The sequence below is a fragment of the Echeneis naucrates genome, chromosome 7 (genome assembly GCF_900963305.1).
Source record: "Echeneis naucrates chromosome 7, fEcheNa1.1, whole genome shotgun sequence".
Taxonomy (NCBI): domain Eukaryota; kingdom Metazoa; phylum Chordata; class Actinopteri; order Carangiformes; family Echeneidae; genus Echeneis; species Echeneis naucrates.
The window spans coordinates 2,820,051-2,844,224 of record NC_042517.1 but is presented as its reverse complement, the minus strand read 5'-3'; the positions used below and the strand labels follow the sequence as shown (position 1 = coordinate 2,844,224).

The 24,174-nt window shown below is 44.0% G+C and overlaps 2 protein-coding genes across 7 annotated transcripts in view; both read left to right on the top strand.

The window, feature by feature from the left end:
* The window catches only part of plekhg5b (pleckstrin homology domain containing, family G (with RhoGef domain) member 5b), a 61,143-nt gene extending 58,191 nt beyond the window's left edge, over positions 1 to 2,952 (top strand). For 5 of the 6 annotated variants that reach the window (XM_029506562.1, XM_029506560.1, XM_029506564.1 and 2 more), the window contains 6 exons: positions 23 to 142; positions 259 to 391; positions 556 to 671; positions 756 to 910; positions 1,194 to 2,285; positions 2,385 to 2,952. In XM_029506562.1, the coding sequence (XP_029362422.1) occupies positions 23 to 142; positions 259 to 391; positions 556 to 671; positions 756 to 910; positions 1,194 to 2,285; positions 2,385 to 2,394 (1,626 nt within the window). In that variant the 3' untranslated portion in view covers positions 2,395 to 2,952. Of the gene's footprint in view, positions 1 to 22; positions 143 to 258; positions 392 to 555; positions 672 to 755; positions 911 to 1,193; positions 2,290 to 2,384 lie in introns of those variants that run through there. The other variant, XM_029506561.1, reaches the window with a different exon arrangement.
* Positions 2,953 to 7,698: 4,746 nt separating this feature from the next.
* On the top strand, positions 7,699 to 23,999 carry LOC115046540 (ankyrin repeat domain-containing protein SOWAHB). Its single transcript, XM_029506982.1, has 12 exons — positions 7,699 to 7,970; positions 11,102 to 11,163; positions 12,063 to 12,287; positions 12,947 to 13,054; positions 15,319 to 15,375; positions 15,790 to 15,891; positions 16,890 to 16,901; positions 18,208 to 18,210; positions 19,965 to 20,057; positions 21,246 to 21,318; positions 21,465 to 21,560; positions 22,358 to 23,999. Exons 1-12 carry the CDS (start codon positions 7,838 to 7,840, stop codon positions 22,528 to 22,530), a joined length of 1,137 nt encoding a protein of 378 aa, XP_029362842.1. The 5' UTR covers positions 7,699 to 7,837; the 3' UTR covers positions 22,531 to 23,999.
* The last annotated feature ends 175 nt before the right edge of the window (positions 24,000 to 24,174 follow it).

Genomic DNA, 24,174 nt, shown 5'->3' with positions numbered 1-24,174 from the left:
TTTTTCTGTTCCTGCTTTTCAGATCCTCAAAGAGTACAACCACTTCGACCTGATGGCTCCCATGAGAGGCATCTCGTCAGAGGAGACACGACAGCTGCATCTTGAGGGAGCACTGAGGATGAAAGAGGGCAAAGACAGTCGGGTGAGTCTGACTCACACGACCGTGAGCTCTTATCTTTACACCGAGTTCTCACGTGAACTTCGCTTCCAGGAGTCGACCTATGAAACTAAGGCGAGTTTTATTCCCCCCTCCTGCAGATGGATGTCTACTGTTTCCTGTTCACTGACCTGCTGCTAATTACCAAGCCAGTCAAGAGAGTGGAGAAGGTGAAAATCATCCGCCACCCTCTCCTCATGCACAATGTCGTCTGTAAGGAGCTGAAAGACCCTGGTGAGGCCTTAGATACAGATCACATTTTAACCATCTGATCTATAGAATATTAAACGTGTCTACGAATGTGAAACAGCAAAGCAGGAAATCTGAAACAATGATTTGGCTGTTGATTGGTTTGGGGTTTTGCCGCTGACTTCTTGGATTTCTTTTTGTGACTTCAGGCTCTTTCATCCTCATCTACCTCAATGAGTTCAAGAGTGCAGTGGCCGCCTACACTTTCCAAGCCAACAGCGCCACCCAGGGGCGGAGCTGGATCGATGCAATCTGCAACGTTCAGGTTGGAGGGCCTGTTGATGTCACATTAAATCTTTACGGTGCAGAAACGAGTTTCCAGGCTGACCGTGGCTTCCTTTTACTGCAGAACCAGCTTCAGAGGCTTCGTGCTGAGGAGGTCCTCCGACAGCAGAACAGTCTGAAGAGGTGTCGGGGTGAAGAGGTGGAGGAGGAGGAAGATGAGAGCAGCAACTCCACCACGAGCTCCCCGTGCCTGAGGCACAAAGAGCAGCAGAACTTGAGGTATTCCAGTGTTCAATTTGAAAACTGCAGAAAAATCGTCAGTTCAATGAAGGAAAATAGACGACTGTGGCTGTAAATAGATGAGAAAATGTCACATCAGATTTTATTAATGAGCTAAAGAGACAGAGTGAATAATTCAACATTATGGGAGAATCAGAGAGACTCTCCTAAATGTTGATTAAATGTGGAAGCAGTTGAGCAGATTATAATCCTCAGATGCTTCCCTGAGAACTCCAAGTTGTTGTTGTTGCATTAAATTAACCAACCAAACATCTCCCTTCAGCCAATCGGACGGCTCCACTGAGACTCTGTCAGTGATGGACGTCGATGAGCTTCCCACCCCGACCGCGAACCTCGAGGGAACCACTAAGATGGACTCAGATTCTGATGTGGCCCCCCTCCCTGAAACATCTGAAGTCCAACAGTCTCAGGCCGATAATGCCAACAGAGTCCACTCCAGTATTTACTCCAAGCACGACCAGGAGGCAGCGCAGGATGGCGAGGAGCTGGAACCGCAGTGTCGCTCTCTCTCCATGGACAGCGCCTACGGGACGCTCTCTCCTGAATCCCTCCTCAGAGAGCTTCAGCCACAGCCGGAGCACAGCGAGGGAGAGGAGACGGAGGAGGAAGAAGAGGAGGAGGAGGAGGAAGAGGAGGAAGGGGGTAAGAAGGACGAGGAGGTGGAAGCTCAGGTAGGAGGAGAAACCGACATGGTGGAAGAAGAGCAGGAGGAGGAGGAGGAGGAGGAGGAGGATGCTACCTCGCTGGGGTCCCAGCTGTCGGTAGTCCAGTCCTCAAAACCTCGCCGGCGAGCTCACGTTCAGCCACGAGTCCATTGCCTCCAGAGGCTGTCCAGTCTGGCCTTATCTCGCTCTGAAGACAATCTTCTGCAGCGCGTCCACGGCAAAACCCCCCCATCCCAAAAACAGTCGCTCAGCGAGGAGGAGCAGGACCAATCACAGTGCAGGGACACGGACTCGTCATCACTGGCGCACAGTAAGAGCCTGTCGGAGCTGGGCCAGAACTGCACAGGGCCGCTGTCCGCCGGGATCGGCCAGTCCGACGACTTTCTGAACAGAACATTACCGGCTGAGAGACTCTGCGCCAGCCTGAGCAGGGCGGAGGCCCGGCAAGGCCACAGGGCGGGGGCGACGGCGGCGGCGGGACAGCCTGATATCCGGCGCAGCAACTCAGACGGGGATACGCCTCCTTCTGCCAGCGTGGACAGGAAGAACGAGTCAGCGGCCGGCAGTGACTCAGGGGAAACGTCGCCCAAAAAGAGGAAATCTCCAGCCCAGCAGCACAAAAAGCTGACGCTGGCTCAGCTGTACAAGATCCGCACCACTCTCGTCCTCAACTCCACACTCACTGCATCGTAAGTTGTTGCTTCTGAAATACAAGAGTACAATGAAAACAATACTACTTTTTCAGAACAGATGAGTGCTAACGTCATTTTTTGTTTTTTGTTTTTCAGGGAGGTATAACCACTCTTCCAGACAGCTGACCGGTGGCATGCAGACATTATGAGGAACAACACTTGTTTTGTGTGGATGGACTGAATTTCTTGCGACACAAATGCACTCTCTCTTGCCGCCCTCTCCCTTCCTGTTGCTTTTTGGACAAAGACTCAACCGTTTTTACATTTGAACAGAAACAATAACCTTTTTTTTTTTTTTCCCCTCCTTCCTTTGCGGTTGCATTGGTTTCTGATTTTTCTTCAATGGAAAGGAGAGGCAGAGAGACATTAACTTCTTGCACTTTGCAACGGAAGTAGCATCATGGGGGCTGGGACCTTAAGGTGGACTGTGTATGGTGGTGGTGGGGGGGGGGCAGGAGTGTGGAGGCCACGGAGGCATCCAGACTTCAAACTTTATCCCTGCACTCTGGAGTGGAGAAGAGGTCGGCATGAATCCTGCACCTTCTCGGTTAAAGAGAGGGACAACAAGTCGTGGAAATAGTCTCTACTTGTGGCAAAAAAAAAAAAACAAACAAAAACAAAAAAACCCCACAAAAACAGCACCTGGGAAGTCCTCCTAATATTTGTACTACTCCTGGTTTGAAAAAAAAAAAATTGCACAGTTATCTTTGTTAAGTAGAAGAATCACTAAGGAGTGAAATTACATTTACAGTCACGCACGCAATAAGTGAGAATTTCTTGTTTGTTGTTTGTGTTTGCTTGTGTACAGGAGTGTGTCTGAGTGTGGATGAATGAATGTGTGTGTGTTTGAATGAAACATGGTCCTCGATTTTCTTTACTGTTAATCTTTTGGTTGAACTAACGAGACAATGAGTTGGTTTCCTCTAAAACAATGACTGAATATGGGTGACTAAATATGTTTTTAGGAGTTTCCTGCACTATATACATATATGGTGTGTGTGTATATATATATATATATTTTTATACACACACACCATATATATATTATGGCTTGAGTGTTCACTCACCCCCGAGACCTCATTGTATTAAAACAACATATACACAATGAACAAACGGGAGTCATTCATAGGAACAACAACAAAAAGAAGATTCCACATGATCAGGCTTGTGTTGGAGCACCTTTCATTTCTTGTGTTTCTTTACGGTGGTGACGTTGATCAGTTGATTTAGTTGAATGGCTTTTTTTTTCTCCAGGAGACTTAAAAAAATAACACACAGACTGAACACTCACACCGACAGATCAGTGATTTATAACTTTACTCCAAACTTTGCCCAAAACCAAATAGGTTAACTCTGTTTACTTAGTTTTTGTTTTGTTAATATGTAATATTTATTATGCCTGCTATGTTACTGTTTGTATTTGGTTTTTTTTTTGTTAATGTAGTCTTAATCTTTTCTTGCCAGGCATGAATGTGCTATGAACCAAAATCATGTTTCCTCTTTCAGGAATGACTTTAAAGTGTCTTACAAAATAAAAAATGCTAAAATACTCTAATGGTTTAATCCACTGTAATGGAGTGATTTAAAGGGGGGAAAGGCTGAATCGAGATGACGGCATTGTTTTTTTTTTAATGTTTAAGAGGTCGCCTATCTCGTCTGTGGTGTTTTTAGCGCAGACAGACAGCAGGTGGCGAAAGACTGTTTAGGTGGACTGAACATCAGAGAGGTCAGGATGTTCAGCTCCACCTGTTGCTCAGGTTTCACTGAAGGTTTTACTTCAATTTGACATTTAATTTATCTGCAGCCGAGGAGCTGAGTATGATAACGTCACACACTGTTGGCTGTTCGGCCAACAGTTGTTAGTTAATTTGTCAGAAACTGTGTATTCAAACTGATGCTAAGATTACCATAATACTGAAAGCTTTATCAAGAACCACTAAAACATATTTAAATCTAAACGTCAATCCCAATTCAAATAAAGGAAACTAGTTTTACAGTAATTATTGTGCATCATTCACTTCAATATTATTACTCTAAGCTCTAAGAACATGTTATGTTTTTCATATTTGTCAGTTTGAAACCCCTGTGATTACATTATTATTATTATTATTATTATTATTGTTATTATTATTATAACGACAGTTGAGAAAGAGTGGAAAGTGCTGTAAAAAAAAAAAAAAAAAAAAAAAAAGCAGGATAAAATAATTTGGGTTATTTTACAACATTCATCTGTTCGGTTTAGTTTCTAGGAACTCGGGTCACACATCGAGCACAGCTGTCTGTCTGTCTGTTCCCAGGCAGCAGAAGAGTCTGACACACATGTGGGACATTAGAGCAGAGTAACATCCTAACCAAGGTGTATTTACAGGTGATTATATGAGCTAATTGGTGGATTACAGCATGTCGAGTCCACACAAGCCCCCCCACCCCACCCCACCCTGAACTGCAAAGAGAAGACGGTGCGGTCCTGTGGGATTTTCTGTTTAATCTGGTCCCAGAATGCAGCGGGCCCCTCCCGTTCTCACATCTGGCCTGCTGGGATTTACTGTTGTAATCCTCGATTTTAAAACAATTTTGCTATACTTTAACGCTGATACGCTGGACTTTAATTATAAAAATGCAGCTTTCTATTTTAGCAATGAAGTAATTACACGGCCTTGTTCTATTAGCCTCTGCCAAGTAAGTAATGGAGTCGAGCTGCAGCATCCTACACACTGTTCTCAGCAGAAAGGCGAAGATGTCCTGCTGACTTGGACCCTCCTATCACAGTGAAATCGGGCTCTCATCCTCATCCTCATTTAAAACCTTCTTCTGAATCTCACCTGTCTGCACCTGAGCTCGTGCACAGGAGACTCACGGCATAAAAGCCAAAGGGGCAGCGGAGGGGTTAACGCCACTCGCTGCGGCAGATGTCAGAAACCATGCTGTAAAAAATGTCGGATTAACACAAAGGGGCACTTTGGCAAATCCCGATTATAGGAGCACTTTCATTTATTAAACGCTGCCAATCCCCTGTACTCTTTTTGAGCGGGGGATTAAAACCAGGTAGACACCATTGTCTATCTAAACAATCCCCCTTTAAGCTCTGGCAGTTTCCTGGTGCGCCGGCTGAGGGCCTGGCTGGCTTCCTGGCTGGCTGTAATCTCAGTAGAGGCTTATAGGTCACTACTACCACTACAAATTCCCATTCATCAACATCAAACATCATCCCCTTTAGAGAGACGAGGTGATTGGATTTAGGACATGTTTTACAGGGGGAGGGAAAAAAAAAAAAAAAAACAAAACCACAACAGCGAACTCGAGCGTGTTTACAAGCGGCGTGTTGTGAAAAGGCCTGCGGACGAGTGGCGGCCATATGGAATGGATCACCCTGCGAACATCTGCCCTCGATCACTACGCCGGTCGCTGTGACCTTCACATGGTGCACAGGAACATCTGGCCCCTTTTCTGCCTTCACGGGCCCCCACAAAACGGCCATGTGTGGCCATGTGTGATTTGGAAAACTCCACGATGGACCGTCGCATCAGAACGCAGCGAAAATGCTAAAGACAGGTTTTTCTGTGACAAAATGGTAGAAATGTATCTGCTGGTTCAGTTAGCGTTAGCGTTAGCGTGCGTGACACGTACATGCAGCGTCCCTGTTTCCTGTCGGCCTCCCACTACAATAAAGGCGCTTTTACAACCTGACTGATTTGGGTTTTTTCAGGTTAATATATAATAATATTAGTATTTGGTTACGTCAAAATATACTTAAGCTTTCATAATAATATATAAAAACCATAATCACTCCAGGCTTCTGGATCTTTTGATGATGGAACATAAAGACTTTCCAAGTCAAGTCCTCTACTTCAGGACAGATTTCAAGTTTTCTGCAAATTGAAACTTCTCCCCAAATATGTTATTTTTAAATAGAATGTATTAATAAAGACAAAACCAAGTGGTTTTCTACCTTTTGGTGTCTCGTTGTGCCTTCATGTCAGGTGAGTGATTTCCTCTCTGATGCAGCACAGTTCTGCAACAAAGATCCAACAACATGAAAACCGCCCTCACATCGACCAGCTGCAGCTGCAAACTGATGCATCAATATCAGCGATGATGACAGTTATGATTTATTGATCACGGCGCCCACACATCTGCCGAACATTTACTATCATTTTAGATTTTAATTTTCTATATTGGTACTTTGACTCGAAGCTTTATGAATGCTGCGACAAAAATCAATCAAGGTGGCTGGGTTTTTGTTTTTTTTTTTTGTTGTTTTTTCCCATCCAATCCCCAAACAGCAGTATCAAAGTGATAAATGTATTGCCAGCTGCTATCTAGGATAAACTCGTCCAACAAAGACGTGACATATGCTACAGGATCAAATTTCTCTATCCTCCTAAAAGTTGTGTTGCTTTCTAAATTGAAAGAGCATAAGGTCCCACTTTCACACGCCAATACAAACTCCTCACCTCAATAATTGTATCAGTTTATAAGAAGCTTACTGTAATTCCAATATTGTCTTCTTAGGGCAGCAGCCTAAAACATGAAATACAAATCACTCATTTCTAAATTAAATGAAAACCCATTCAAAGAGAAGCTATACTAGAGGGGGACAGAAGGATTAACATGTAAGTCCTGCACATTTAATATTTACAGCGCAATCACACAATTAATCTGACAATGTGTTCTGTGTCTAATACCTGAACTGACTGCAGGGAGGGGGGGGGGGGGGGTCTGTTCACAAGTTCATAACTTGTGACCCAAATGCTAAACACAGCGTGTTCAACATAACAACAAAACGCACAAAACCGAAGAAGCATTTGATGCTTATTTAGCTCAGAAGTGTTAGTAAAGCGTGACCCCAGCTAACCTAGAAGAAGAAATAATACCAAGTAAACAGCCTCTCTGCTGTCTTGTGATATGATGTGTTACTCATAATACTGAAAAGCTTCTTCCATTATTGATGTTTTACTTGCAAGGTCTGTTTAATATGCATTAATGTTTTAGACGTGTTTATGAATCTCATTAATATCAGTGGGGATGAATTGCAACTTGCAAAGAGCAACAGACTTTTAGGGAAAAGGGCCAAAGATAGAAGAAGAAGAAGGTGAAAATTCCCAGATTATCTCAAAATATAAAAAAAAAAATAAAAAAAAAAGGTCCCTAAACGACCCGCCATCCAAACTGTGGATATGAGACGTTCACGAACCCTGTGAATAATAGGTATAAATCAGGAACAGGCTTTGAGATGCGGCCTTGTGCAGAATATCACCGATCAGAGACTGAAGGAAAGTTCACTGCTGCTGGGGAGGAGAAAGGCGAAGCAGGATGCTGAGAGGAGAGGAAGGGGCGGCGTGCGTCTAAAGGGTTAACCGGAGGAGGCGCAGCGGCCGTCGGTCCGTCTGGGTGGAGTGAACTTCACAAAATGAGCCCGAGAGGAGCGCGCAATGGCTGAGTGAGAGAAAAAAAACACACACACACACACACACCGGAGGGAAACCGAGAGCTCATCCCAGCTCCAGCCCGTCCAGGAAGACCCGAAACACGGCGCACACCGAGCCGGGATGGGGGATGTGAGCGAAGAGGCGCTGCTGGGTTATTTCTACTCCAGCGGAGGAAACTCGGGCAGAGTCAGAAACGCAGACATGCTGAAGACATTTAAGCCTTTTATTGGCCACAGTGACCTGCAGCTACGTGGTAAGTGTCGGGTGGAATCAGATGGACGGGAATAAATGGGAGATACTGGTGATAATGATGAGAGCTGTGAGCTGTCTGTCTGTCTGTGATGGCACAGACATCCAGCTCACCTGCCTGTTGGTTAGTTTTACAAATGTAAGCCATGCTTTTGAACGCAACACACCCCTTGTTGTTTTTCTTTTTGTCTCTGCCTTTAAAGCAGACATCTGGTTGGCATTAAAACCTCCATGCATCTACAGTTTCAGCAGGAATTATGTCATTTCCTCCCTCAGGCCGGAGGCCCCCACCGCCCCAGGTCATCCCTGGATCATGAATTTCTCTGCCCTTCTTCTCCTCCACCCACTAACATGAGATTACGCAATCCGGCCCTGAATCATAGCCGGCAGCCAAAATCCTTCCCATATTTCCACTGACTCAGTGTTTTGGGGAGTAACTCTGTGGAAGAGCGTTTAACGTTCACATTACACAAACTACGACACAAAAACGGCTAAATTTGATACAAAAACTCTGGGCCAAGTCGCGCTTTGAGGCCAGACTATGTCCTTTTACCACAAAGGTTCTGATTCAAATCTGAATTATCAGATACATTTAATACAACATTCCTAAAGCGATATTTGACAATATGACAACATGCTGTTAGCTACTTGTGGTCGCGCATGGATTACTACACAACAGGAAACAGGCCAAATGACTAAAAGGCAGCATCATCTCAGTTGTGTTGCGTCACTTTGTGGCCTTTTTGTGACACTATGTGGTTGCTTTTGTCTGCTTGTGGCCTATTTTTGCGTAATTTTGTCATTTGCAATCTCCGAATGACCATTTTGTGTCTCTTTGTGGCCTTTTTGAATAATTTCATTAAAATAATCGTTAGCTGCTCTTCGATTTCGGTAAAACTGACAAAGCTGTCGCCGTCTGATTGACGTTACGGAGCCAGTTTATTTTAGCATCTTAGCTTTCACTGACTTACAACAACAGGAAATCAAGGAGCATCATCTGTTTTTGGCATGGATGAATTCCAATCTCTGGTTTGTTAGAAGCAGATTATTATTCCCGAAGGAGCACAGATGGGAGTTATTAACTTCACAAATGAAGAACTGGAGTTTTTTAATTCTGTTTTGCGTGTGTGTGTGTGAAATTTTGTTCCACTTTGTACCTGTCTGGTATAAATGGGGAATGACAAAGAAATCTTGAATCTTGAATCACTTGTCGCTGACGAATAATTGCTTTCTTCACCGCTTGTTTTTTTTTCCTTTTTCAGGGACTTGTAATATCTTGTCCTGTCGCCTTTGAGGGCGCCTGAGATACAAACGTGTTTTAACCTCAGTGACTGATTATCCAAATCGACCTTGGGCAGCGGCGGCCGGCGTGTACGGTCCAGATGCCATGTCAGCGCTGCAGTTGTTGACAGAGGTTTAGACTGCAGCCTTGATACCCATCGGCCATCTGACGTGGCCGTCCAATTAGAAAAGTGCTCCCCCACATATTTAAAGTCGGCCGTAGCATGTGGTGGCAGCTTTTCATGTTGTAATTGTGATGATAGTGTTTTAATCATAATTAAGTCCACATGCATGACTGGATGTCAGCCTCTAACGGGCCGGCTTTTTTCAGCAGATTGGAAAACTGGGGCAAGGTTGGGAAGTGTAGCGGGTCTGCCATGTGCACACGTCTGTTTGTGCGACTTGCTTGTTTTTGCAGACCTCTGGCTAATGAATAACTAGCTGATCTGCTGTGCTGCTCGCTGTGCGAACTAAGGAATTCATCTGTTGAGACAGATGTAAGTGGCAGCTTCCTTCTGGTTTCCTGTTGTTGTGGGTTTGAGCCGGCCGACCACCTCGCTACAAATGTTCTCTCTGTGCTCACCAGGGAAAGCAGGAAAGGGAAATGCTCCGATTGTCCCCAGCTGCGTGCCCATGTTCACCAAGGCATGAATGGAATACCTCCGCCTGGAAAATTCCTGTTCAGCTCTCTGTTTGATCAGCAGAGAAACAGCTCTCAATCATCGACTGAATATCTGCTCACTGGTCCAAACAAACACTGAGTGTTTTATCTGATAAGCTCATCAGCAGTTTGGTTTCCACTGGAAAGGTTTATCTTCTAACATGACTCAGGGTTCTGTTGTTGGTGGCGGACTGTGATCTGTTTGTGTCTGTGACATGCTGGAGGGGAACCTCTTTCCTTCGTTTGTATCTTATCTGAAGTCGTTTTTCGTTGAAGCAACTGTTTTTCTGCGATGTGAGCTCCATCAGTCTTGGTCGGCCAACCGTGTGCTGGAGTAGACCTGGTTACATGAAGAAATACAAACCAGCAGCTCACTTAGTCGCTCTCTAACCACACACACTAACAGACCGTTCAGGCCGCGTCCAGTTTCACACTTTCACGTTTATATGGAGCCAATAAAACCAATTCAAAGCTTCAAGTCTGTAGAAGATTGGGGGGAAACGATTCACTCTCCATTTCATCGCTGAGAATCTTGTTCCTCACAGTCTGAGCCATCAACATCAAACTTCCACTGAGCAGAGGCATTTACACACACTGGTCACATGCGAGCCGTCTGTAAACGGGAAACAAATCACCTCCTCTGCAAACATTTAGTTTTAGAAAATACTACAAAGGGGAACAACATAATCAGGTGTGGCATTAAAATGCAGCATTAAAGTGCACATGTGCACTGATAAGACCCAATCGCGGTGTGACTCTGACACAGACACACAATTCACCTCAGTTCACCTCAGTTTTAAACTAAAAACAGAGTCGGCAGCGAAACTTTCAAATGATGGAGACCACTGAGCTCTTTGAAAAGCTTCTCTGCAGCAGAAATGTCTTTGTGGCCTTCATCTCATCACTCTCTTGCCTCCAACTTAATTATTATTATTTTTTTGGCCTGGTATGCATTAATACCTCATAAAGCCCTCATATGAAACTCTGTGCCTGAATCACGTCCGATCAGGAGGAGCGTCGACTGACTGAGGTCAAAATTCGTTTTTTTCGATTTTCAACATCACAAAATGTAAAACAAACAAACTGTACGTTTGTGTTCCTTTTTGTTTCTCTCACCCACATAAACCAGCCGAGCTGAATGTGGTTTCATGTCCAAGTGTTTTTAATTTTATTCATTTCCTCCCCCCATGCAGCTAAATACAGAGAAGAATTCAAACTCATCATCGACCGAATCGCTGTGGTGAAATCGGAGAACGTAAGTAAACTATTCACATATTTTTACCTTTTGTGGGAAAAGCTCTGCTCCCACGTGCTGTGTATTTTTACTTCTGCACTGAGGCACAACAACACAACAGTTACACAATGTGCAATGAAACTTTCATGACATAATAAGAAATCATCCAATCTGTTCCTCCGGGGCACAACGGCTGCTGTTTTCATTTTTCTTGAGAAGTTTGCTATTTTTTGTATTAAAAATGTTTTCACATTCTGACACCGCCACAAACGTTTTGCTCAGGAAGGCTTCCTTGCTTTAAAGCAGAATGTTTCTGCTGCACTCATTTCTGTCTATAACTGTAAATCTAAAGACGCAGCCACGAGATGATGAGTTTATCTTCTAAATAAAGCCTGCCCACCAACACATCTGGTTTGTGTTAAAGGGAAACAAACAGAAACACAAACCAACACATTTTGTAGGACATTCTGTGCTATAATGTGAATGCAGGTCCTTTGCTCTATTATTGTGACCTTTGATGACCGTGCTTACATTAAGAAGCGAAGTAACATCCCAACAAAGGTAGGAGAGAGGAAGACAGCATGCTTACAAACGAGGATGTAAACAACGGAAGACGTAAGATGGATAAAAAGTGGTTCATGAGAAAGGAGACTCCACAGGTAGAGTCCTTTTCTCAGTCAGGCCAGCCGTTATGTAAAGCGCAATAGCTGCTTAAATATTCTTTGTTTGTAATAATTTAATGCCAGAAACTAGTTTATGTGCAAAGAAACAAGCCTGACTTGTAATCTGGTCCCCGAATAACTTGACATCAGCTGTATTCACGATTAAGATATGAATTATTAAAAGATTAAACGGTACAGCACGTTAGAAGACGTACACCAAATTCAGACGCGACTTTTTCTGCTTTTTGACCGTTGCAGGGTGAGAAGTACCTCGTTTTAAAGAAGAAGTACAGGCAGCTGCTGCAAGAGCGCGACACCAAACATCAGGGTACAGAAGGGGACGGACAGAAACACTCGAGCCCGGCCAGAACGACGGCCAGCGTACAGTGGGACTCGACGGACAGCTCCACGACGTCCCCTCCTCCTCAGCACAAGCAGCAGGATGAGCCGATGTCATGTGCAGAACCCAAGAGCACAGCAGAGGTGACTACACAAAACAGCTGTTTTACTGTCTTTGCCTGGAAAAAAAAAAAAAAAAAAAAAAGAGAGAGAAACGACAACAAAACACAAATAAAACAAATTGCAGGACGCGCTGCAATGATTCAGCAGCAACACTGAATGTTAAATTTGAATCTAGGCCTCAGGACACCATGTTCATTTCTATACAAGAGCATCTTTGTTGGCGCGTGTGTCAGCATCCACTGGCTGCCCTGTGGCCTGGAAGTTTACACAGAGCTGCATTGTGGGACGGAAAAAAATAAAGCGCCCTCGCCGAGGCAAATTGAAGTTAGCGGCTCAGAGAAGAAAGGGAAGGTCAAAGGGCTTGTGTCTTTACATAAAGGGAGGATTTGCATAAAACTAATGCATATAAGCGCTTGACTGTTGTGAAAACAAACACGATGCGGTGGTTTTAATGGACTGTAATCCTCTGGAAGTAACTTTACATATTGTTCCAGCAACGAAACACAAGCATTTAACGATAGATTTGAAAGATTAATATGTTTTAATGCAGCCGCTTGAACGTCCAGACATGATTTGCTCAAACAGGCTCTAAAGTAAACACGACCTGTCCACACCCAGAGCAGGCAGGGTGGCGTTCACTCGATACAGCCAACGTTCAGATTGTGTGTGTGCTCCTGCAGGACCGGCGGACAGGAGCGGTCATCACGCAGCCCCCCGTCATCCAAATCCAGGTACCCTCGGTGCCAAGCAACGGCGAGGATGAGCTGGACAAATATTTGGGGTCAAAGGTGACAAATTTTCGCTGACTGGGGAGGCGGAGCTTGAATATGGGTGCTTGGTGCTATCGCTTCTTTTTCGCTCGCCTGTACACCCGGTTCTGCTTTCAGCCGCTTCCCAGAAGTGTAACCTGCAAGAAAGAAAAAAATAATAATAAAAAGATGCTGCTTGTTGCTGCTTCCTGCTGCCGACGCGTCATAGGTGGCTTGACTTTGAAAATCAATATGGTATAATCATTCAATAATCTATTTTCTAACATACAATCACCATTTTAACTGGTTTCATCGTCTTAAATGTGAAAGGTGTGTATTATTTTCTGATAGTTAAGATATTCACCGTCGGGCTAATTTAGATAATACTCAACAAATTTGTTGATGAGACCACAGATGTAGTTAAGTCACTTTCATTTTTTTGAGAGACAGAAAAGGCAGGGAAGAGCGAAGACAAACTTATCTGACTTTGCTCTTTTGTATCTTATTTACTTATTTGTGATACGACATTTAGTTTCTTTTTTTAAAGTACATTTTTTTGGAACAGTTATGCTGAAGCAGGACGCCTCCGGTTACAAATCCTATTCTTTCTCCAGACATTAAGGATCGTTTTTGTTTGGTGCACAAGGCCCCTCAACAAAGATCAGTGAAAATAAAATGCAAAAACAATCGTGATCAGCCAAATACAACTTATCATATTAAAAAATGTAACATTGATAATGTGCTAATAATACACGTATGATAAGAAGGTGACGGCAGATGTGGAGCTTCTGTTTGTCGTATTATTCTGAAGGGAATAAGATCTATGAACATATCCTGGTTAGAGAGATTTTCGTGACATCTTAAGTACGAGATGTGAGCAACTTCTGCCACCCAGATGGATAAAACAGACTTCCTGTCCAGTGGTTCCTCTCTTCACCACCAGATGGTGCTACGTAAATTACCCCGATATATAACCTTACAGTATGTAGAATATCAGTGGGAGGGGTGAGGGCAGATAGGAGGTGGGGGGGGGGGGGCAAGGAGGGGCAGAATCTGCATTTAAATTAAGCTCTGTTATTATGTTAAACAGCAACATGTTGGAACTCATTAGAAAGATAATAATCATTTGTGCCCATTAAAGAGATTGGGATTCAGCCCAGAGATATGCAGCTTCCCTTGATGACCTGCGCGACAGACAAATGAAATATGTTGGGGTGTGTTAATGTAGCACTGCAATGAGATTAAATGTGTTTGCTTAAGGCATTAGTCACACCAGTGAACTTGGTGTTCAGGACAGCCCGCGTTAGCGGTTTGTTTTGGATCACAAGCGCTACCTGGCCGCTTTGTAGCTGTTTTACATTATTCATCAGAAGACCTGAAGCCACAAACGGTGAAGTTAGGAAACATTAATTGCTTCCAAACAAAGGATCGGCCTTGAAAGAGAGAACATCCTGGGTCCTTTAAATTTAAATGGATAGTGGTTTCCTTCTCTGCTATCTGAGACTGTAGATACAGATCTGCAACTAAAAATCTACCGACACTACGTAAAGATTTCATCATATAGTCTTCCAGAGCGCACCATCAAATTTGTTTTTGCTCAGTAGTATCAGAAAACACAATTTAAGAAAATAATTTGACTGAAAATAGCAATTGAGGCCCTAAAAGCAGATTAAAATGAGTAGAAACCAACACAAAGTCTCTTCATCAGCTCCGTCTTTCCCATCATGTCCAACATCAATATTATTACACAGGAAAAAAGGTGTCAGGGTGAAGAAAGCTGGATAAATACAATCCCTCCACTTTTCACGTCCAGCACGCCGACATGTGACAGTTTGTATTGGAGACCATGAAAGGGCCGAGTGTTTGAGCATCATGTCTCCGTGTGATCTCAGAACAATCTGCAACCAGAAAGACACGAAACAAACTCTCATAAATCAGCCGACGTTGACACGTTCACGATGTTTGGAGTTTTTTTGACTCCTTCAGACAAAAAGATGGTGAGGAAAGCTCATGGCCTGACTGTAGTCCTGTTGTTTTTTGGTTAATTGGTAATTGGATTGTTATTCATTACCTGGCACCTCGGCCTCGCTGCCTCATTACCTCTCTATCTGTCTGGCGCCCTTTGGTCGCGTCTCGTTGGCTGGAAAACATCACAGCAGTGTGAGTGACTGTGTATCCTGTGATGTCGGATCATGCTGAGCGGGCGTCATGACTGATACGGTGCAGTTAACGTGTGTCACAGCGGCAGTGTGCTGTTTCATCACCCCTGAGTAACAGTCGGTCTCCTGTTTTGTGTGTTGAAGTCGGAATCGGAGCAGGACGAGGAGGGGACGGGCAGCATGGGCTCCGCCGCTGTCGCTGTAAGTCCATTTCCTGTCATTTCTTTTTTTCTTTTTTATTTTTCTGGCTGTATTTAAGAGGGGAGCTTCAAGACTGACTGGAAATGGAGGAGATAGAGAGCCGGAGGAATGACACCAGCTGGAACCGACGAGGTTCTGGGGCCCTCGCTCTACACACGACGCCAGCGGGGCCCCTTCCTTCCTGTTTCTTTTGGTTTCAGCCACAGTTCAGGACCAACCAAAAGACAGAAGTGACAGAATAAAGTGTTGGGAGTCAGTGCAGCATCATCTTGGCTGTCTCCTACGCTGTTTCAGCTGCCAGAGATTCAGCCGTTTATAGGAAACAGATCAGATGTTTGTGGCTTCAGCACTATCACAAGAGTCCACAACAGGATGTGTGTCTGTGTCTAACGCCCTCCCCTTCCTCTGAACTAGCTGGATCCGATCGAAAAGGACTGGATCTACTCTGCTGCCGGTGCTCGAGTCCCGGACCTCTGTCAGCTGCTCAGCCAGGACCCGTCGCTGGCGAACAAGAAGGTAGAACCATCGTCGGCCTGACTCTTAAAGGAAATAACATCTGTGAATGAGTCAGAGCGAAAAAAATAAAAATAAATAAATAAATAAATAAATAAATAAATTACTGAATTAATGACGGGTTAGGGTTATGTGGTTAATGTGGCTGAATTTCCTGGATATTTGTGCAAACATAACCTAGAATGTAAATCCCTCGAAGGGTACAGCATCTTTAATAACTGCTAAAAGTCTCTTTTGTTTGTCTGTTTTGGCCCGGCTATAGAAATAATCTTCTTCATAAATCATTCATCACGTCGAGCGTCAGTCACACAACAGTTGAACACAAAGTGTAGCACCCGGACTCTGTTGACGTTTCTCAGCGTGTGAAAATGGTGCAGCATATGTCTTCAATCTAATTTTCCTAATCGTTCCTCAGATGCGTTGGAAAAGCAAACACCTACTTTAGCTCCTTTTGACTTCAGTCCCTGGACCAGAGAGCTAAACCTGATCTGGTCGTCTCGCGGCTCAGTCTCTTGACTTTGTTATGGAAATGACGCATGTGTTCCCAGATCTCAGTGATCACGTTGTCCGAGGCGAAGTTTTCAAACACGACAGAACCTGCAGTTTAAAAACCCCCTCGTCATAAACCATCCCTGAAAAATATCACACACCTTCGCTATATTTCTCCAGAGCCAGAAAACATGAAGGCCGTTCCCACCCAGACCGTTTCCCGTTTGACCCGCCTCTCTCTAAGACTTGGATCATAAGATGACTAATTTTGCAGCGCAATCCTGCAAAATGAAAAGGAGAACTTCTGCAACAATCACTCACAAGCGATATTTAAATATTAGGTTTGTGTTAATGTGCCTGCTTTGGGGGGGGGGGGTTGGGTTAGTGCAGAGTAAAATGACAAAGACTTTTTATTCTCCATCATCTTTACACGATTCTGTGACCTAGGCTTGTTTTCGTTGGCTCCATAACTAATCTGGATTTGTTTTTTGTCTTTTCTGGGGGGCAAACAGGACTTCACCTCAGTGAGTATTTGACGTGGCGCTGATTGGATGTAATTAACAGTGTGTGGTTATTATGAAGGACTTTGTTCATGACATGATTTCTCCCCTCCCCCTTATTTCCTCATTCTGACGCTGCTGGCTGTGACTGCGACCGTCCTTCCAGGGGGTAAGTTTCATCATCCATCTCTCTACGGAGGACCTCGTGTGCAGCAACACATTTATCGATTAGATTAGACGTTCATTTGCCACTTTAGTTGACGTTAGCTCCACCACAGCAGGCCTCATCTCAGCGAGTCCTCGCTCTCGGAGCTGCGTTTTGCTTATATAACTTTCAACAAGCTCATTCTGCTGAGATTTTCCCTTTAATAGTATTCTGAGAAGCCTGTGTTAAAACATCCAGATCATGCATTTCAAAGGTCCACTATCAAAAGGATTATGAAAGATAGCTTTTTAGCTCCTGTGCCCCCCTGACAACCCAAATCCTTTTATTTGTCTCCCTGTGCGCTTAAGAGATTTGAGCTCATGTTTGTTGTCCCTCCCCTGTGTCACAGTTCTCACACCGTCCTGTGGCCACGGCAGACCACCTTCTAAGAGTAGCCCTAAGCCTCCGCCATCCCCACCCGGACAAGATAGCACGGCCGCCATTGAAGTGTAGGGAGATTGAGGAGGGAGAGGAGGGAGGAGGGCGGATTAAGGAGACTCTTAATGCCCCACAAAGACTTCACCCACTTAAAGATAATCTGAAAGTAATAGAGCAGGCTGGGATTAATTGTAGAACAATGCCGGTTGTGTCCCTGGGAAGGTGCTAAGTCCCCCTCGGGCTTCTTTGATGTTCCCCTTCACCCCTCAGCCTTCCCATGTTCAACAGAGGTGGATGCCTTTCCACAGATAACGTACAGAGATAACTACAACCCCACCCCCCCACCCCCCAAAAAAAAAAAAAAAAAAAGTCACAAGACTCCCAAGAACTGAAGGCTCAAAATCCAAGAGTCATTATATTTGATGTGCATTTTGTCACGTCCTGACTTTGCTGGACAGGATCTCAGATAAACGTCCCGAGCAGCCGTCTCTAAATCACATGTTTGAGCAGGACTGAAGGGATTACTCTTCATCCTGGGAGGACTTAAGTGTTTCCTGTTCTGGCCAAATGTTTGTTAGGATCAGGTGGTTTGATAGATATGATCTTCAAACAGTGCTGAAGGTGAGACACCTACATCTCAGCGAAGAGAAAGTCTCACCCTGTTCTCTGTTTTCTCTTCCTCTCTCTCGCTCTCCTCGTGACGTGGGCCTCCCGTTCCCGCTCTGACGGACTTCCTCTGCCACACAGTTTGTAAGTACATCATTAGCCCATCACTCCTTTCTTGTCCTGTGAATGTGAGTCCCCTTTAGCCATCACTTCCCTCGCACTGTTGGGACACATCCACCCCCTTTGGACAGGTGGGGGGGGGGGTCAACACGGTGGGTAGGGCGGAACAGGAACGAGCGGACAGGACAGGAAGGGAAGACGCCGCATCCTGTTCAGCCTCGTCCATCACTCCTGCCCACGGGGAAGCCCGCCGGGCCGCCCGTCAATCGGCAACCCCCCCCCCTCCTCCCAGGCCAATCTGTCTTCAGATGTGTCGGGGGACAGACAAAAGAGATGGAGATACTCTAGCCAGACAGCATCCATCACAATCTGTCTGTCAGACGGCTGACGGACACAGATGTAGCCGCCTTCGGTCCCAAGCAGACATTTTTCCCCTCGCCAGCTGTTGGACAGGCGTTTTGGACGACGACTGGCGTCATTAGCGTCATCTCGCCCCAAACACAAACAAACATACCGATCGTCCCAGTTTGTCCCTTTTCTATTATCACTACAGTTTCTCTGAAACATCAAATGTTATTCCAGCTGTTCGGACGGTATTTTCTCTAAAACCTGCTGGTTCAGGTGTCACTGAAGTTCCTATCCGGAAAAATCACAAAACAGATACCTCACACAGAATTCTTTGGGTGGACAACAAAACGAGATAGAAAATTTCAGTCAGCTCCCAACTGCCTCACAAACTCTTTTTCCATTTCACATTTTCTGTTTACCAAAGTTAAATCACGTTTTAACAGAATCATTTATCCAAAGTAATTTTTTTTTTTTTTTTTTTTATGATGGGGGGAGAAAAATTTGGTTTATGGGAAATATTTTTAGATGTAAAAGCTTAAAGTAACTTACAGCCATCAGGGAAATTAGTAAAGTATCCAATATTTCTACAACATTTTAACAGTTAAATGTATTTAGTAACATTTCTCCCCTGAATGTTGATGAAAACGGCTTTTTACAAACAAAAGCGTACAATGATTGTCACATTGTATGACAGCAGCAGCTGGAGGATAAAACCTCCGTCCCATCAGCTGAGATCAGTAGTTTCGCCCTTTAAAGACCTCCCCCCTCCCCGCCTCACTTGGCTGCGTAGTAAACTGGACGAAGGTTTTCATCCATCCATCGTTAACGTTATAGTTGTGAAATGGTCGCCGTTCGGTTGGCAGAGTGACGAGTGGCCGTCAGAAGGGGATGGATGGGGTTATTTGGCCGCACATCTGCGGCTACGCTCAGCTCTCACCTGCTGACCGGCCGTGCAGGAAAAACAGAGGAGATCACAGTTCTGGCCCGACAGGTGGATGTGGTCATGACTCGTGTCTATTATTTTAAGATCTGCGCACACTTGAAGCGTCTTAGCCTGGGAACGTGTTGGTATATCTGTGAGGGAGGTGGAGGGCGGCTGATTTCCCTCCTTGACGTGCGCTGACAGTACTGTGATGATGTCTGGGTGGGTCTCCCCTCTGCGGGTCACACCAACATCATCAATCTTCCCCCCGCTGACAGGCGGCCAGGCCCCCCGACTGTGGGCACAGTGCTGTGTTGTTTTGTAATTAGGCTCCGTTAGATGGCAGGAAACGCCGTCCCTCTCCCTCCCACCGCCCCCTCACAGCCAATGAGACGCTGCCCTGCTCGGCTTAGACAGCCGGTGACAATGCTACGACAATCACCACCAATAAACGTACACAACGCTGCAGTGGACACACTCTGAATAAGCCTCTCTCTGCTCCACACAGACAGCTCTCCACTGGGCCGCCAAACATGGCAACCAGGACATGGCAACCCTGGTGGTTAACGCCGGTGCAGATATCAACACCAAATCAGTGAGTGCTTTTATTCTGAAGGATTTTGAAGGGGCACTTCGGCTGTGCATCGACAGGAACTGTACTGTCACTGAACACCTATCAACTTCTCTGATATCTTGGAAGCAAAAATTTGTGTTTAAACGAATCAAAAGTTCAAAATTCGGAAGCTGCACACTTTCAGTTTTTGGCTGTAGATCTGCTGATGTTTAGTATTTCACATTAATAACTGAGAGGGGCTCCTCAAAAGTACCTCAGCGGTAGATGCTGATACAGAAGGTGTGTCAACAGGACAAACACACACACACTTCAGTGAAAACAATAGCAGTCATGCTGCAGTGCATGTGTGTGTGCACTAACATTTAAATGCTTTGAAGCAGTAAATGGCTTTCAGTCAGAAAAGTGAAACATTTCCTGTTTAGACTGAAAGGACAACATTTTGTTATTTAAATCAGCTCCGACTTTAGCAGATATCTGTCGGCCTGACGAAAAACGACCCCGATGACAACACAGCGTTGGCTTTTTCTTCAGACTTTGAAGAGTTCCCTCCAGAAAACCCTTTTCAAATGCCAGAGTGCCCCTTCAAGTCTTTGCGTTGCTTTGCAAATTTGTCTGGTGGTTCCATTCTGCTTCTCCATCTGAGGGACGGAGAATGGATTATTTAATCTGACTATTCTTCTCTTCTCTCCTGCAGCATGTGAGTATCCAGGCTTTTCATCACACAGCGGACGGTCAGGTCTGTACAGGAAGTGGTTCTGTGATGTAATGTTCCTCTGAATGATCTCTGCGAAGATGCAGCTGTGTAAATGGATTACAGCAGCACGTGTTGTCGGCCGCCAGAGCGCTCCGCTAATAAATCATGTCATGTCACGTTAATTGTTTCCCAAAACAGTGCGTCTATGTGCCAGCATGCACAACTCGTAAAACTATGCAATTTTCAGTGAATTACCAAGCAATTATGTTTTCATCATTATCTGGTGTTTCCATAACCTTTGCTAATTTGTATACTTTCCCCCCCCCCACCATGTCTTTTTCATTGGCGTTTGGGCCTGGGAAACTCTAGGGGGTAGGTACTAAAACACAAAGTACGATTGTCAATCTTAAAATTCTAAGTCCTCGATGCCAGCATCCCTGAGAGAAATACTTCAGGAGCCACGTTTGACTTTTTGTTTTTCCCCCCTCTTGTATATTTCCATTTTGGTTTTTGTTCCTCAGGGCTACACACCTTTACACATCGCAGCGTTACACGGGCATCGGCATATCCTCGACCTGCTCGTAGGGACATACGGTAAGACCTGCTTTTATTTAACTGTACTACAGAAACAGTATCTGTTTACATTAAGATTCGGTGAGACCAGTCAGTTAAACAGGTTTTAGATTATAAGTTTTCCTCTGTAGTCTCAGTTCTCAGAAATGTTTTTTTACTCCCCTCAGGTGCTAAAGAAAACTTACGGGACTACAGCGGCCATCTTGCCTGCCATTATCTAAACATCAAAGAACCCGAGGCTGCAGAAGAAGAGAGCGAGCTGCGTGAGTGCTTCATACATTGTTAAACAAATGGATATCAACCTTATTAGTACAAGATGTAATTACTCTGCTGTTATTTCATCTTATTTAAGTTTCTCATGTGGTCAGCCACTACCTGAAATTCTTGTTCTGCGAAACGCGCACCTTTAAAGAACAGTAGACATCAGTTTTAATTATCTAAGGATTATAAAGGAGCGCTGTGGCTGTGTAGGAACAGTTTGATTAAGTCTGAGTCTTTGTGTCACTTAAATTATTAAATATGTCTGACTGAGGTTGAGACATTTGTAAAAGTAAACACATTAAAAAGAGCAAATTTACATTTAAATTTCTAGTTCAATTATTTTGATTATTTTCTAAGTGAAGGTTGGACGAGAACATCACCACCACTCCGTCGTCTGTTTGTCAAACACAACGAAACAACTGGCACAATTTGTCTGCTACGCTAAGCTGAGCCAAAGTTTAGCATGAAGTCCAGCGGCCAGTTCCTTTAAAACACTGACGACTTCAGTCACACACCGTTGGAATTGGTGTTGGGGACAGATTCAGATGGAGCATCTGGCAGTTTTACAGTCTCACATCTAACCTAAACTCAGCATGTCGGCGAATAACTGTTCATTTAAAATGAGCTTTGTCAAAGAAAACGGCCTTCACTGTTATTGAGAGGAAAGACGAGGAACCTCTCGGCTTTCAGTTTAACCTCGAGAATAAAAAAAAACAAAAAAAACCCAACAGCCGTAAACTGCAGGTCCAAGGTCACTGAGATCATCTAAGTCAACAAAGTGTGCTCCTTATGCTTGCAGAGTTTCAGGTTACTCAGGCCAGGGAGCGTAACAGGAACAGGAAGTTGGCGTCGCTGTTCCAATCAAAGAAGAAATGGGGATCGGCCGAGGAGCTGGCGCCGATCGAGGAGGAGAGGACGCCGTCGCATCAGCTCGCCCTTCCTCCGTTCAGACCCAGAAAATTCTCCCGCTGAGGAGAAAAGGACGCCACGGACGATTCCTGCCATCTGGATTAATGTAACCCCCCCACACACCTCCCACCTTGTATATACCATGGAAGTATTAATAGTGTATGTGTATATTTAATAAATACACACTGATGCTCAATCCATTCATGCCAAATGCTCACAGATAACACTGCTGACACACATAAAAGCTCACACAGACGCTTTAACCTCAACAGGAAGTGCTGCAGGTGACTCCAAGTTTATGTGTGTATGATCAATATGGCTCCTAAAAATAGAAGTACTTCTCACAGCCTTTAAATCTGAATGAATGCCCTAAAATGAAGCTTCAAAATCAGCTCGACTTCCTCGTTCATTCAAGTTCTCAGCTAAAAGATAGAAAGCTGGTGATGTTCTGTGTTTTAGTTCCTGGCTTTTTTAAAAGCTGAATCATTTCCTCAAAAGGGAAAACGGGAAAAGTAGATCTCGTCAAAATTAGTTATTTTTTTGGTTTGTTTGTTTTTCGTTTTGCTGGGCTGTTTTTTTTTTTTTTTTTTTTTACTACAAATTTGATGTTGTTTGCATCAAAATGAAGAAAAATAGAATATCTGCAGCCTTTTACTTTTTATGTAGCAGTCACTCAGAGACAGTTCAGCGACCTATTTTGGTAAAAACGTTAGTTGTACATTTGATTAATTATTTTGTCAGTGAAAGCAGCAGGTTTAAATTTGGACCTTTTTTTTTTTGCGCTGATGCATTTAAAGGCCAGCAGAAAGTTCCGACAACTGAGACTGAGGCTTGAGATTCTTTAGTTGACAAAAAATCCTTTTTTTTTTTTTCTCCTCCAGACAAAACACAGTTTAAATGCCAAAGTTTTTGCAGACGAGCAAGAAAACAATGAATCGAACACAATCGAAGCCTGTGTTATGTTTATTTTCAACTAAGATTTCTTGTGAAATCAGACTTGTACAAATTAATTTTCACATCAAACGTGGAGTCTAAAAAGTGACGCTACTCTTTGTTTGCACTGGTCTAAACTGCTTTTACACATAAAAATGACTGATGTTTCTTTAAAACTGAGTCAGATGGGAAAGCTGAAATTAGAGCTGCATGAGAAAGGTCATTTATATTTTCATCACAGGGCCATGTTATGTTATGTTCCTTATCCCAAGTTGTGAAGAGTTTGATTTGGGAATATTTGATGATTTTCAATAACTCTTTTAGATTTTAATCAATGTAACGAAGTTAAGGTTCCTTTTTGAAAGGAATGTATTTTATTTGGTGTTTCTGTCACGTTACATTTGCACTGTTGCAGTATGAATCAGCGTCCTCTGGTTTATTCTACCAGCTGATCTAAAGGGGCTTTCGTATTGTTGATTGCTTTCATTTGCTGTTGATGATATTTAATCTGTAATCTGAACTAAAACAACCAGCCTCCATCACATCTTTTGCACAGTATTTATACGATGAGGATATTTTGGTATTAAACTGTATTTTATATCAAACTATCCACCTGTATTTTCCTCATTTGCTTCTGTGAGATCTTTTGTCAGAGAGACTCGACTCCAACTTGTGTTAATTTTTTTTTAAGCTCCCTTTGATCTTTCCTGAACTACCTGACTTTGTGGGCTACAGATGGAGTAAATATGGGCCCCGCCAACTCTCCATACGGAT